The 15,480-nt window shown below is 35.1% G+C and overlaps 1 protein-coding gene across 3 annotated transcripts in view; it reads left to right on the top strand.

Annotated features, from left to right (window-relative positions):
• LOC109262292 (disintegrin and metalloproteinase domain-containing protein 5-like) overlaps positions 1–15,480 on the top strand; it is a 134,262-nt gene that overhangs the window by 87,961 nt on the left and 30,821 nt on the right. For all 3 annotated transcript variants that reach the window (XM_019440723.2, XM_019440722.2, XM_019440724.2), the window contains 3 exons: positions 3,178–3,373; positions 12,129–12,219; positions 12,745–12,964. In XM_019440723.2, coding sequence (XP_019296268.2) covers positions 3,178–3,373; positions 12,129–12,219; positions 12,745–12,964 — 507 coding nt within the window. The remainder of the gene's footprint in view (positions 1–3,177; positions 3,374–12,128; positions 12,220–12,744; positions 12,965–15,480) is intronic.

Below are 15,480 nucleotides of genomic sequence, written 5' to 3'. Positions count from 1 at the left end.
AGACACTTTGTACATTTCCATTTCTTTCATTTGTCTTCCACAAGACCTCTGTTGTTGGCATCATGTTTCCTTGATTCTTGATGTTTCTTGAAGTCTTGAACTGCTGCCTTCACAATGGAAGTGTTTCACATCTCTTCTAGTGTTTACTAGCTGGCTTCGAGAGAGAAAGAAACCAGTCAGTAGTCAGACCAACTAGAGTTTTGGGGGTCTCTCAGACCTTTTTTATGGGTGTGCTTGTTCCACTCCTCTTCCCGGGTTGTTTCACACCTCCAGAGGGCCGGAGTTTAGGGTTGTACACCTTCTCTCAATCCCAGAAAGTCAGTATGGCTATGGAGAGCCCCTCAGAAAATTTCCATAAAACAGTGCCCTGAAGTGTTCAAGGTTGTGCAATTCAGCAAAGTCCAGCCAGGTGCTGATATCCATGTGTTGTCTGCAGGATTGTGCCCACTTGTTGGAGCCTCATGTGTGCCATCTGCTGGAGAGTTTGTCGTTCTGGCGACAGGTTGTGAGTGTGGAGTACTGGGGGTGTTAGTTGGCTTGTTGTGGGTGTCCTCAGATAATGCATCCTGTTGGCTCATGGGTGAGGTTCTTGCTGAAGTCTGTAAGACAGTTAATTAGATATGTGGCTGGTTGTTGTAATCTATGTGCTAGTTGATGTGAACCCCCATCTCTTTTCCCTAGTCCTTGGTATCTCAAGACTATTTAAGTATGCCAATTCCCTAAGTGGTCTGAGTCGGGTGAGACAAAAGTAAATCTCTTGGACAGTGTTTTGCAGGGCTGGGGAAACCAGCTTCTCATCACTTTTATTTTCCTCTGTCAGAGAAATCACAAGCCAAGAGTCTCTCTTGGCATTGAGCGGTGCCACCTTGAGGAATGGATAATGTGGGTAAAATGAAACTGTTCCTACCATCTTCCAATGAATCTACTCTCAGATTTTTTGCTTCATGTGGGGACTAGAACCTTTCAGCCAGATTGTCATTCAAGGTAGTTGTTAAAACAGGCATTTCTGTGAGGATATGCAGCCAGGAATCTCCTATTCTAACATTTGCTGATGTTACTCTCCTCTTCTTTTCCATTATTTGATATAATTTAGTCATAATTATTCATATTAAGGGTAACTTTAAAAAAATTGACTAACCTATCAAACACAAGAAGTATAGAAGATTACTAAGTTTCCTGACATTGATGCATCAAAAGGGAATAACTTAAACCAGTTGTATCAACAGGGATATGTGAACAAGTGCTATTGAGACTGGAATAGTCGTTGGGCCTAATTATCAAAAGGGACATAGCCCAAGCTATGAATTTTCTGATACACATAATACTCTCTTTACTATGCAGTCAAGGCTGGTGTGGTGGTCAGAGGCAATAAATTAACCCACCCATTCCTTATTAGTTGTGTAAAGGGTCATAGCCCTGACAATGAATGACACATTACATATACAGACTGAAAGTCTTGGCAAAAAATAAAAATAAATTAAAAACAAAATAAAAAAACAAAAAAGATTTTAAGAGAAAGCACTTCAGAAACAAGGAGTCAGCCATTTTTAAGTTTTAGGGCCATTTTGGAATTAGGGAGCCAAGTAAAGAAAAATTAACACCTCTTAATAAAGGAGCAAGTAGGATGATAAAACATTTGAGGAACTGCACATTTATAAGTGTATTGAAAAAGAAGTTGGGTGAAAGAAGCCAATCTGAAAAAGTTACAGACTCTATGATTCCAAATATATGACATTCTGGAAAAGGTGAGACTACAAAAAGGACCATAAAAAGATCAGTGATTGCCAGGGACTGAAGGGGAGATGAATGGGCAGAGCATGAAGGATTTTTAGGGCAGTGAAAATACTTTGTAAGATACCATAACAATAGATACGTGTCATTATACATATGTTTAAGCCCATAAAATATATAACAGCAAGAAAGAACTTTCATGTAAACTATGGACTTTGAGTGATTATGATGTGTCATATAAGTTCATCAATTGTAACAAATATACCACTCCAGTTGGAGATGTTGATTAGAGGGGAGGCTTTGTATGTGCTGATCAAGGGTTATATGGGAAGTCTCTGTACTTACCCCTCATATTTTCTGTGGCCCTTAAACTGCTATAAAAGACAGTCATAACAATAGAGGAAATTAGAATAAATGTAATATTTCCATTTATACATATTTATAACAGGAAGCATATTTTAAAGAAAGTAATATTAATACTTTTTCATTATACTTATATGTATTTTCCTTTAGAAACAATTTTGATCATTGTTTTTTATTTGATTGTTAACTCTATAAGCTTGGGTGACACAAGTATTGTGTTTTGTCTTCCCACCCATCACTTGAAGAATTTGTGTCAGAATTGCTATATATTGCAAATACTTGCCAACATGGAAAAAAGTATACAGAAAACCTATTTTGGGGAGTGGTGAATGTTACAGAGGTTGAGCCTCTAGGACCTTTGAAAGCTAGAACAAATTTGACTTGATCTGCATAGGATAGTGATGATAGCGATGAGAAACTGGGGCTTAGGTTGAGGAAAGCGTTTGTAGTGATGATATTTGGGTATTTGTTGGTGAAGACAGGTATACAGGAAATGAATCCTGAAGCTATTAGCTAAAGCATAAGTGCTAAAGAGATCAGAGATATGTAATTGAGGACATTATTTTTTTTTACAGTTGTTTACAATATGATATGTGAAATAAACATTTCCTGTGTGTCCTTAAATTACCTTTAAAAACATCTAGAAACTGTTTTCTAAATCTTTATCATGTATATTTATTGTTTTGTAAATGGTTGATTTCTGCTTTAAGGAACAGCATATGGAGAAACCATGTGAGCATAGCCATAATGGGTTGGAAGTAACTTTTTTGAAAGCAATTTTTATGTTAATTCCTTAGCCGTGCTTTTTGTCTTTCTTTTTTTTTTAAAAAAATAATTATGGTAGTCTACTTATCTTTGAGTTTCTCACTTCTCTCACGAGCATTATCCACTCCTTTATCCACAGTAAATTTAGTTTTTTAAATTTCTGTGCAATGCTTAAGTAGTTAATAAGAAGACTTAATTTTCTCATTGCTTTTAGCAACTTAGGAAAAAGTAAATGAGTGAAAATTTAAAACTTGAAGGGAAGTAGAACTTGAGTATCATTGATGCATAATCTTTTCTTATGTTCCTTTTCCCTTCTAGCTAAAATCAATTGGTATACAGTGTAGGAAATCATATGATGAATGTGATTTCACTGAATATTGCAATGGAGTTTCCCCACACTGTATGCCTGACACTTATGCACGTAATGGACAAAGTTGTGATTCAGGCGATTCCTTCTGTTACAAAGGACGATGTCGCATATTTACCAAACAGTGTAAAGAATTGATTGGAGGAGGTAATGACCATAACTTTCTCCTTAGTTCCTAAATTCTGATTATTACAAGCTTTGTTATTCAATTTTATAGAACAAAAGTAAATGTGATTTTTAATGAGTGACATCTTGCCTAGTATGTATTAGTGTTAAAGGAAATAAAATTTTCTTGATTCTGAAAAATGAAAAAAAACCCCAGAATTTATATGGAATTCTTGTTTGCAAAGGAAGAAACCTCAAGTGGAAATGCAACTTGTCAGAATATTATATAGAATTTGTGGTGGTGGGGTTTAGTTTAGGCTTAAATGAAACAAGGGTTTTTACTAGAACAAAGCAGAGCTCACCAAAGCCAGTAGGGAGATTCAAGACACCCTCTCGTTAGAGATTCTTACCACAGTGCAGTGCCTTACAAGCAGGGAGAAAACATCTAGCTCTCAGCTTCACCCAGCAGAGAAGGATTTGCTTAGATGTCCAACATGCATACATTTTCAAGGGGGATGCCCAAACATCTGGAATCTGTCCTGCCAGTTCTGGGAGCTCTGATGGGTCTGAACTGTCTAGATGTCCAGGGGCAACAGGGGTGGCAGCTTGAGCTATTAGACATCAATGGTACTCCTCCTGCTCACCACCAAGTGAGTAGATAAATAATCCTAGTTCCCAGCTTTCTATTTGGGAGGCAAAGACTTGATCCATTAGTCCAGATCCCCAAGTGCCAAACAGAAATCATGACGCTTATAATACACTAACAACTGAAAAATGCGTTAGAGGTATTCAACAGCAGACTAGATCAAGCAAACAAAATGACCAATGAACTCAAGGAGAAGTCACTGGAAATGATTAAGTAAGAACAGCAAATAAGATAAAGGAATGAGAAACAGTGACTTAAAGGACTTATGGAGCACCATTAGTGGGACTATATGCATTATGAGAGTTCCAGAAAAAAGAACAGAGAAGAAAAGGATCAGAAAGCACATTTGGGGCACCTGGGTAGCTCAGTCTGTTGAACATCTGACTCTTGGTTTTGGCTCACATTTGGTTTGTGGGATCAAGCCCCACATTGGGTTCTGAACTGACAGTGTGGAGCCTGCTTGGTATTCTCTCTCCCCCACTCATGCTTGCTCTCTCTCTTTCCCTCTCTCTCTCTCACTCTTCCTAAAAATAAACAAATAAACTTTAAAAAAGAAAGAAAGAAAGCATATTCTAAGAAATAATGGTTAAAAAGTTCCAAAGCTGGAAGAAGGAAATGAGATATCCAGATTGAGAAAGACCAAATAACCACCTCAAATAAGATAAACCCAAAGAAATCCATAAAATACATTATAATAAAATTGCCAAAATTCAAAGACAAAGAGAGAATTTTTTAAGTAGAAAAAAAAAGTAAGTTTTTACATCCAAAGGAACCCCCATAGGACTATGAGGAAAGTTTTCATCAGAAATCTTACAGTCCAGAAGGTAGTGGGAAGATATATTCAAAGCACTGAAAGAAAAAGCTGCCAACAAAGAATATTATATGAGGCAAAACTGACTTTCAAAAATTAAGGGGATATAAAATCTTTCCAGACAAACAAAAGCCAAATGAATTCGTGACCACTAGACCTGCCTTACACAAAATGCTAAAGGTAGTAATGCTAGCATTATGGTGGCATAAGACATCCCTCTTTTTGTGTTTCCCTTTTAACAAAAAATCCACATATATTTACTATATATCAGGTCTATTTTAGGAAGAACAAGAAGATGGGAAAATTGTTCCCAAGCTCTAAGAAATTAAATTTTAGATGTAAACACCTAAAAGATGATGTTAAGAGTAAAATACTAATTAGTAATGGGCTTCTGAGTAAGAAAATAATGCAATGAAGCTTTAAAAATGTTTTAGCTGAATTATTTTAAATAATATATAAGACAATGTCTACATATAAAATGAAATGGGTTCTTTTGTCTTTCCACAAATTTTTTATTGTGTTAAAATACACGTAACATAAAGTATACCATATTGAGCCATTCATAACTTTTCATCTTGGAAAAATGAAACTCAGTACCTATTAAACAATAACTCCATTCTTTCTCCTTCAGTCCCTGGCAACCACCATTCTACTTTCTGTATCTTTGATTTTGACTATGCTAGGTACCATATCAGTAGAATCATATAGTATTTGTCTTTTTGTGACTGGCTGATTATTTCACTTAGCGTAATGTCCTCAAGATTCACCCATGTTGTAGAATATTGCAAAATTTCTATGCTTTTTAATGCTGAATAAAATTTCATTGTTTGTGTGTATATAGCACATTTTTATTTTTCCATGCATCCATTGATGAACACTTGGGTTGCTTTCAAATTTTTAGTTAATTTTTATTTTGTTTTTTGAGAGAGAGACAGAGTATGGGGCAGAGAGAGAGAGAGGGAGAAAGAGAGAATACCAGGTAGGCTCCATGTTGTCAGCACAGAGCCCGATGTGGGGCTTGAACCCACAAACTGCGAGATCATGACCTGAGCCAAAACCAAGAGTAAGACTTTGCCTCAGGTCATGATTTCACAGTTCGTGGGTTTGAGCCCCACATTGGGCTCTGTGCTGACAGCTCGAAGCCTGGAGCCTGCTTCAGATTCTGTGCCTCCTACTCTCTCTGTCCCTCCTCTCTCCCCCCCACCCCCGTCTCTCTCTCAAAAATAAATAATGGGGGAAATAAGGATGTTATTTGAGTATTGAGTTTTTGTTACTCTACCTCCTTAAATTTAAATTTTGCACCATTCTAATCCTGGTCCTTGGGTAGAATTTGGAGGAATTGAGAAGTTTGAACTAGATTTAATCAAACAAAATCAAATCAAATCAGTAAATTGGGACAAAGCAAACAGATGCTAATTACTTATTGGGTGGGTTCAAGAGTAGGCCTTTTCAAAAGAGAATTGCTTATTATGGTAGATTCTGCTCACAAACCTATTTGTAGATTGTGTTTTGTAGCATCCTTTATGTGTATAGGTTGTGTCAGGAGAGAGAATGAAGTTTATTGAGCATGTTCTTCAACTATGAGAACTGTAAAGTTGCTAAGGAGAGCTCCTTTGCCAATTAATAGTGGTGACAACAAAATATCTCAGTTTTTATTACATGTGACTAACATGATCAACACAACACACCTCTAAATAACCAAGTCAAAGTGATGGGGCAGCTATTATTACGTTTGAATTTTTTGTGATTTAAAAATTAGACATAACTAAACATATGACAGGGGTGAAGTAGGTGCACATTGGCATCCTTCCTGATTTTAAAATTCAGTAATTATTTTTTTTAAGATTTTATATTTTATTTTGAGAGAGTGTCAGTGGGGGAGAGGGGCAGAAGGAGAGAGAGAGGATCTTAAGCAGTTTCTGTGCTCAGCATAGAGCCAGACGTGGGGCTCAATCCCATGATCCTGAGATCATGACCTGAACCAAAATCAAGAGTCAGAAACTCAACTGACTGAGCCAAAAAAGACAATTCTTTTTTTTTAATTGAAGTATAGTTGACACATAATGTTACAGTAGTTTCAGGTGTACAGCGTAGTGATTCAACAACTCTATACATTATGCTGTGCTCACCATAAGTGTAGCTACCATCTGTCACCATACAACACTATTACAACACCATTGACTATATTCCCTATGTTTTACTTTTTATCCCCATGACTTATTAATTCCATAACTGGAAGCCTGTATCTCCCATTACCCTTCACCAATTTGCCCATCTCCCATACTCCTTACTGGCAACCATTAATTTATTCTTTGTATTTATGGGTCTGTTTCTGCTTTTTGTTTTTGCTTTTTGTACATGTTTTGTTTCTTAGATTTCACATATAAGTGAAATCATATCGTTTTTGTTTTTCTCTTTCTGACTTATTTTACTTAGCATAATATCCTTTGGTCCATAAATTTTGTCACAGATGTCAGTATCTCATTATTTTTATGGCTGAGTAGTGTTCCATTGTGTGTGTGTGTCTATATATATACATATGTACATATGTATATATATATATATATATATAAAGAATATTACATATTCTTTAACCATTCATCTATTGATGGATGCTTAGGTTGTTCCATATTTTGGTTACTGTAAATAATGTTGTAATAAACATAGGAATGCATATATCTTTTTGAATTATGGTTTTTTTTGTCTGTTTGTTTTTTTGGGTATATACACAAGAGTGGAATTAGTCATATGATATTTCTATTTTTAATTTTTCAAGGCACCTCCATACTATTTTCAATAGTGGATATACCAATTTACATTCCTACCAAAGGTGCACAAGTGTTCCTTTTTCTTTACATCCTTGTCTTTATTTTTATTTTTTTTACTTTTAAAATTTACATCCAAATTAGTTAGCATATAGTGCAACAATGATTTCAGGAGTAGATTCCTTAGTGCCCCTTACCCATTTAGCCCATCCCCCCTCCCACAACCCCTCCAGCAACCCTGTTTGTTCTCCATATTTATGAGTCTCTTCTGTTTTGCCCCCTCCCTGTTCATCCTTGTCTTTAATTGTCTTTTTGATTCTAGTCATTCTGAGAGGTATAAGGTGGTGTCTCATTTTGTTTTTTCTTTGAATTTTTCTGATGATTAGTGATGAGTATCTTTTCAGGTGTCTGTTGGACATCTGCATGTCTTCTTTGGAAAATGTCTATTTAGGTCCTCTGCCCACTTTTTAAATTGGATTGTTTGCTTATTTTTGGTGTTGAGTTGTGTAAGTTCTTTACATAATTTGGATCTTTTTTTTTTTACATAATTTGGATCTTAACCCTTTATTGGGTATATATCATTTGCAAATATATTCTCCTATTTAGTAGATTGCCTTTTTTCTTTGTTGATGGTTCTCTTTGATGTGCAAAAGCTTTTTAATTTGATGTAGACTTACTAGTTTATTTTTGCTTTTCTTTCCCTTGCCTGAGGAGACATATTTAGAAACATGCTGCTATGACTGGTGTCAAAGAAATTACTGTGTGTTTTCTTCTGGGAGTTTTATGGTTTTGTGCCTTACTTTAGGTCTTTAATCCATTTTGAGTTTATTTTTGTGAATGGTGTGAGAAAGTAGGCCAATTTTTATTCTTTTTCATGTAGCTGTCCAATTTTCCAGCACTATTTATTGAAGAGTCTGCCTTTTCCCCAGTGTATATTCTTGCCTCCTTTGTCATAGATTAATTGACAATGTAAGTATGGGTTTATTTCTGGTCTCTGGATTATGTTCTGTTGATCTAGGTGTCTCTTTTTGTTCCAGTACCATACTGTTTTGATTACTACAGCTTTGCACCATATTTTGAAACCTGGAATTGTGATACTTCCAGTTTTGTTCTTCTTTCTCAACATTGCTTTGGCTGAGGTCTTTTGTGCTTCCATAAAAATTTTAATATTATTTGTTCTATTTATGTGAAAAATGCTGTTGAATTTTTGACAGGGATTTCATTGAATGTGTAGATTGTTTTGGGTAGTATGAAAAATTTAATAATATTGATTCCTCCAATCCATGACCATGGAATCTTGCATTAGTTTGTGTCATCTTCAACTTCTTTTGTCAGTGCTCTAGTTTTCAGAGTACAGGTCTTTCACCTTGGTTAAGTTTATTCCTAGGTATTTTATTATTTTTTGGTGCAATTGTAAATGGAGTTGTTTTATTAATTTCTCTTTATTCTACTTCATTGTTAGTGTACACAGGCACAAGAAAATTTTGCATATTAATTTTATATCATGCAACTTTACTGAATTCTGCACATTTACTGAATTATTACTTCTAATAGTTTTTTTTTGTGGAGTCTTTAGGCTTTTCTATATATAGTATCATGTCCTCTGCAAATAGTAACTGTTTTACTTCTTCCTAACCAATTTGAATTTCTTTTATTACTTTTTCTTGTCTAATTGCTGTGGCTAGAATTTCTAGTACTAAGTTGAATAAAAGTGGTGAGAGTGGACATTCTTGTATTTTTCCTGATCTTAGAGGAAAAGTGCTGTTTTTCACCATTGGGTCTGATGTTAGCTGTGGGTTTTTCATATGTGACCTTTATTATGTTGAGGTATGTTCCCTCTAAACCCACTTTGTTGAGATTTATCATAAAAGGTTATTGAATTTTGTCAAATACTTTTTCTGCATTTGACAAATGATCATATAATTTTATCCCTCATTTTGTTAATGTGGTGTATCCACATTATTGAACCATCACTGCATCCCCAGAATAAATCCCACTTGATTGTGGTGGATGATCCTTTTCATATATTGTTGAATGTGATTTACTGATATTTATTGAGGATTTTGTATGTATGTTACTCAGAGATATTGACCTGCAGTTTTTGTTTTGTAGTATGTTTATGTGGTTTTGGTCTTAAGGTGATGCTGGCTGCATAGAGTGTATTTGAAACTTTCCTCTTCTTTTATGTTTTGGAAGTTTGAGGAGAATAGGTATTAATTATACTTTAAATGTTTAGTAGAATTCTTGACCTTGACTTTTATTTTTTGGTAGTTTTTTGAGTACTAATTTAATTTCATTACTAGTTATTGGTGTGTCCAGATTTTCTATTTCTTGTTTTGTTAAATTGTTTTTTTAAAGAAAGAGAGAGTTTACATGAGCAGGGGAGAGGGGCAGAGGGAGGGAGGGAGGGAGAGAAAGAGACAGAGAGAGAGAGAGAGAGAGAGAGAGAGAGAGAGAGAGAATCTCAAGCAGGCTCCATGCTCAGTGCAGAACCCAACATGGGGCTTGATCCCATGACCCTGGAATCACAACCCAAGCCAAAATTAAGAGTTGCTCAACTAACTGAGATGCCCCTAAATTTTCTATTTCTTCTTGGTTCACTTTTGCAAGATTTTATGTTTCTAAGAATTTATATATTTTTTTCTGGATTATCCAATTTGTTGGCATATAATTTTTCATAGTAGTCTCTTATAGTTCTTTGTATTTCTGTGGTGTCAATTGTTATTTATGCTCTTTCATTCTGATTTTATTTATTTGAGTCCTCTCTCTTTTTTTCTTAATGAGTCTGGCTAAAGATTTATCAATTTTGTTTATCTTTTCAAAGAACAAGCAAGCTCTTGATTTCATTGATCTCTTCTGTTTTTTTTTTGTTTGTTAAATTTTTTATTTATTTCTACTCTGATCTTTATTCTTTCCTTCCTTCAACTAACCTTGATCTTTGTTCTTGCAAGCTGAAGTGGGTGCAAACTGGCAGTGGGAGGGAGAGGGGAGAGTCCCAGAGCTCTTTGCACAGAGTGCAGAGCTGAAACTGAAGTGGATGAAGGTCATGTTGTCCCAGGGCACTCCATGCACAGGGTATCTAAAGCAAGGCAGGGCATGGGCTGGAGGTTCCCAGGGCACTTTGTGCAGGGGTTGTTCTTGTGGGGTGGCTGGAGCTAAAGCAGGTGTGAGCTGGGAGGTCCCAGGGCATTCTGAACTGGGAGTGCCCCCATAAATCCATCTATAGTCAAGGTGGTATGGGCCTGGTGTGTTCCCCAGGTGCTTTGCACCTATGTCAGTTGGGCAAGATGGTTGGAGCTGTAGTGAGCATGGACCAGGGGTGCCCTGGTGTGGCTTTGGCCACCTTGGTGGGATTACTGGGGATGTCATGGGCTAGGAGCCTGGGACTCACTGAGGTAGTAGACCAGCTAGGGCACCCAGGCCCCTTTCCTGTCCATGCTATCAACGTAGAAAGAGGGTGCAAATTGTGGTGCTTGCCAGCCCCTCCAACCCAAAGGAGTTTTAGTAACTTCCCTGCCATGAGGCAAGATTCTAAGGCTAGTTCTTTTATATTCTAGCTGCTCCTTTAAACCACAGCTTTTTATCTGTGCCAATAGGGTCCAGGGCTGGTATGGGCCAAGGACCCAGATCTCACTGAGAAAATTGTCAGCTGTGGTATCAGGATCCTGCTTTTGCCTATGCTATCAAGGTGGAGGGGATATGTTAACTGTGGTGCTTGCCAGCCCCTCTGACCCATAGAGAGTTCCTATAGCTCTCCTAGTATTTGGCGGAGTTCTAGAACTGCATCTTTTATATTTTAGTTGCTCTTTTAAATTGCATCTTTCCCCCCTGTGATTTCAGGGCAGATGAATCTGCTCATGGTCCCTCAGTCCTATCCCTCCCTACTGGAGCATCAAGGGTGGAAGTTTCCTTTGCTACCATGTCTCCACCTCTCTTGTGATTCTCTTTATGGTCTTTCTGTATTTCATTGTGTAGAAACCATTCACTCAGTACTCAGTTCTTCAGGAGGAATTTCTCTATAAATAGATGTATATTTGGTGTGTCCATGGAAGGAGGAGAATTCAGGGTCTTCGTAAGTTGCCACTTGGGATTGGAGCCCTTCAAAATTCTTTTTTTTAGTGATTGTTAGCATACTAGGAAACAGAGATGAGGGCTTAAGTGTAGAAGAAGAGTTAAGTCAAATGCTCTTTGGGTTTCTTATCAGCATTGCATTATAGATACTCTTTCTCTCCTGTTTCATTTGGACTAAGAACAAACTATGTTTTCACACTGGATAGGAAACTAAGAAAGTAAACAATTTAGAGGACAAAGAGAGAGCTATGGCTACTTATATTCCTAATAATGTAACAGCATTTGAATAATTTTGCTGGTTATTTTCTGTTTGGTGCAGAACAAAGTCTATAGATTTAAAATGAGAAGCTCTCTTTTTAATCAGATCTACTCCAGCAACTTTTTAATGCTAGGCAATTATAAGCCTCCTTAGGTATCACATTATAATTTCCAAAGTGAGTTTATTATTTATATAATGATTGTTGGAATTATGTTTTGTAATTTACTTAAATTTTTTTCTTTCAGCTTCTAGAGGTGCTCCATTTGCTTGTTATGACGAAGTAAACTCAAGAGGAGATAGATATGGAAACTGTGGCCGAAACCATTGTGGTTATGCGTATGTATTTAGAAAATTATAATTTTGTTTGGGATGTTGGTTATATATTGCCAAGATCCTAGAATGTATATGATAATATATCTTATATCTTATTATATGGCAGTTTATCACACATTTCTTTGTTTCATGATCTGAGCTGAACAGTATTACCCATTGCCTACAAATAACATGTGTTCAGTGCCTATAATGTTATAACAACGATATTTATAGTGAGAATTATTTATCCTGTTTTACTAATGAGAGAATTGAAAACCAGTGATAATTTGCTCAAATTTCAGAAGCTAATATCAGACAGATCAGGGCTGTCAGGTTGCAAATATCATTATTTTTTCCCTTGCCACTTCGCCTCACAAAACAAAAAGAGTCACATCATACATAAGTCACTGTGCTCAAAAAATTTGCTGAGAGAAAATTAGTGAGACCTGGAGTTAAATTAGTAAGGCACTTTTTAAAAAAACTTAGGTATATCAGCAATCTATGTTATTTCAGTAAAAAGAGAATATTTTTTCTGCCTTATGCTTCTAGTCATCTTCTATGTGGAAAATTAGTTTGTGCTTGGCCACACAAAGAATTAGTGTCACGTGCAAATTTATCTGTGATTTACACACATGTACGGGAAGAAATGTGTGTATCTACATATCGGAACCAAAACAAGGCAAATAAAAATCCATGGACAACAATTGACAGTCCTGAAGAAAGAGATGATACATTTGTAGAAGATGGATCTGTGTGTGGTCCTGATATGGTAATTAGAACAACGACACTTAAAGTGTTTTAAGAATTTTTTTATGGTTATACTCATTTTGAACATACACCAAACAATTCATTTTTAAACAGACTTATTGAGATATTATTTACCATAAAAGTTACCCATGATGTGTACAAATATTTGCTTTTGATTAATGTATGGAATTGTACAGCCATCACCACATCCAGTTTTAGAACATAGCATTACTTCCCCAAATTTCCCTCTTGCCCATCTTTCCCCATAAGCAGCACATCCTGTTTTCCCAGATACTAACATCTAACCATAATATGGTACATTTGTTATAATCAGTGAACTAATGTTGGTACATTCTTATTAAATAAATTCCATACTTCATTCAGATTTCTTTTACCTAAAGTCTTTTCCAGGATTCCACTCAGGATACCACATTACAATTATTAGTTATGTATCCTTAGGCTTCTCTTGACAGTTTCTCATAGTTTCTTTGTTTTTGATGACCTTGACAGTTGAGGAGAACTGGTCAGATACTCAGTAGAATGTCCCTCAAATTAAGATTTGTCTGATGTTTCTCTTATGATTAGGCTTGGGAGGAAGACCACAGACGTAAAGTGTCTTTTCACCATATCATTATCAAATGTACATAACTTGTTGATGTTAACCTTGATGGCCTGCCTGATGTAATGTTTGTCAGATTTCTCACTGTAAAATTACTCTTTATTTCCCTTTCCATGTTGTCCTTCCTTGAAAGAAGTTACTGTGCATAGTCCATATTTCAGGAGTAGGAAGTTATGTTTCACCTTGGGGGCTCAATAGCTTGTCTATTTTTCTCCATTTATTTATTCAATCATTTATTTGTAAGATTATAGACTCACGGATATTTGTGTTATAGTCTGGGTTATAAACCAGTGCTACTGTATTTCTTTCATTGTTCAACTTTTTCTAGCTTTGGCCATTGGGAGTTCTTTTAGTTGACTCATGTGTCTCTTTGACAAACTCCTAACATTTTGAGGTTTTTTGTTGTTGTTCTTTTTGAATGCTTCCTTACTTTCTGGAATCACAAGATGTTCATTCATATTGCATGTTTCCTACCCCAGTTTCTAAAATCAGCCATTCTCTAAGAAGCCCTGGTTTATCTGAATGGGAAATGGTATTTAGAAAACAAGATCTAGGTATTAATTGTGCTTTTTGCTACTGGAGTGTCACTGCTTCTGGTCCCATCAACAGACAGAGCTAGGAAATCTATATCTTTATAATATTCATGTCTATGTAAACATATGGATAAATACACATGAATATATGGTATATGTATACATGTATATATATTCACACTTACACTCATTATATGGGTGTGTGTGTATATATATATATATGTATATATATATATTTCTATATATACCTACATTAAAAAGAATGAGGTCAAAATTATACTTCCAAATTGAATCCACAATATAAGGTTCATTCTAGCCTCCTACCTTTTCATATTTGTGACTGTTTTCAAAAAACCAAACAAAAGAAATAAAAAATATTTTATTCAAGAATTATTTGGGTTAATTCATTTTTCCTACGTGATGTGGTTAGATTATTTATTTGAAAACAGTACACTTTGGGATTTTCCCCTGTCCTTGTTCATTTTATTTTAGTTATTGATATGTGAAATATAAAGCAATTTTTAAGATTCAGAACTATATATGATTATACTCAGAGAATTATCATCTTTTTATCCTTCTACTCCATTCCCATTGCTACAAACTTTCTATCCCATTCCCATTACTCTCCCCTACTCCCAATAGAAAAACAATTAGTTTTTATTATTTGTTTCTATTATCTTAGTTTTTATTTAATTTCTAGTTATCTTACCTTTTAGTTTTTGCACAGTGGAGTTGATACGTGCATTTTTTATCTCTTTTATTAAACAAAAATTAGTATACTATATATGATTTTGTACTTTTTGCTTAACACATTTTGTTGGAATTAATCAGCTTTAGAGTGCTTCCTTATTATTTTATATTTTCTGGCTGAATTTTATTTGATTTATTAAAATTAATGCAATTTTAAATTATGAAAAAATACACATATCAAAAATGACTTGAAAATAGAGAAGAGGAAAAAGAGGAAAAAAGCATTCATACTATCATCACGTAGAGATAAATTCTCTGTATTTCAGAACACTTATTTCTAGTATTTTTAGTGATTATAATATGTTTTCACTGTTTTAATAATACAAAATTAATAAAAATGTAAATTATAAAGGTAATATATCTTTGAATAATTTTTGAAATGGCAAAAAATATGAAGAAGGATAACCATTACACAGAATCCGTTTACTTAGAATTAGCCACAGTTATTGGTGGTCTTTTTTTTCAATTAAACTTTTTATTTTGAAATAATTACACTTTAATGGAAAGTAAAAATAGTTCAGAGAGGCCTTGCCTATCTTTCACCTAGATTGTCTTAATGTCTTTAACCTGTATGATATAAAAAACAGGAAATTGACTTTGGTATAAACCTTATTTAGATTTCATCTCTTTTTATAT

Source organism: Panthera pardus, unplaced genomic scaffold (assembly GCF_024362965.1).
Source record: "Panthera pardus isolate Hobbes unplaced genomic scaffold, ASM2436296v1 HiC_scaffold_13, whole genome shotgun sequence".
Lineage (NCBI taxonomy): Eukaryota > Metazoa > Chordata > Mammalia > Carnivora > Felidae > Panthera > Panthera pardus.
This window is presented reverse-complemented; position numbering and strand designations above follow the sequence as displayed.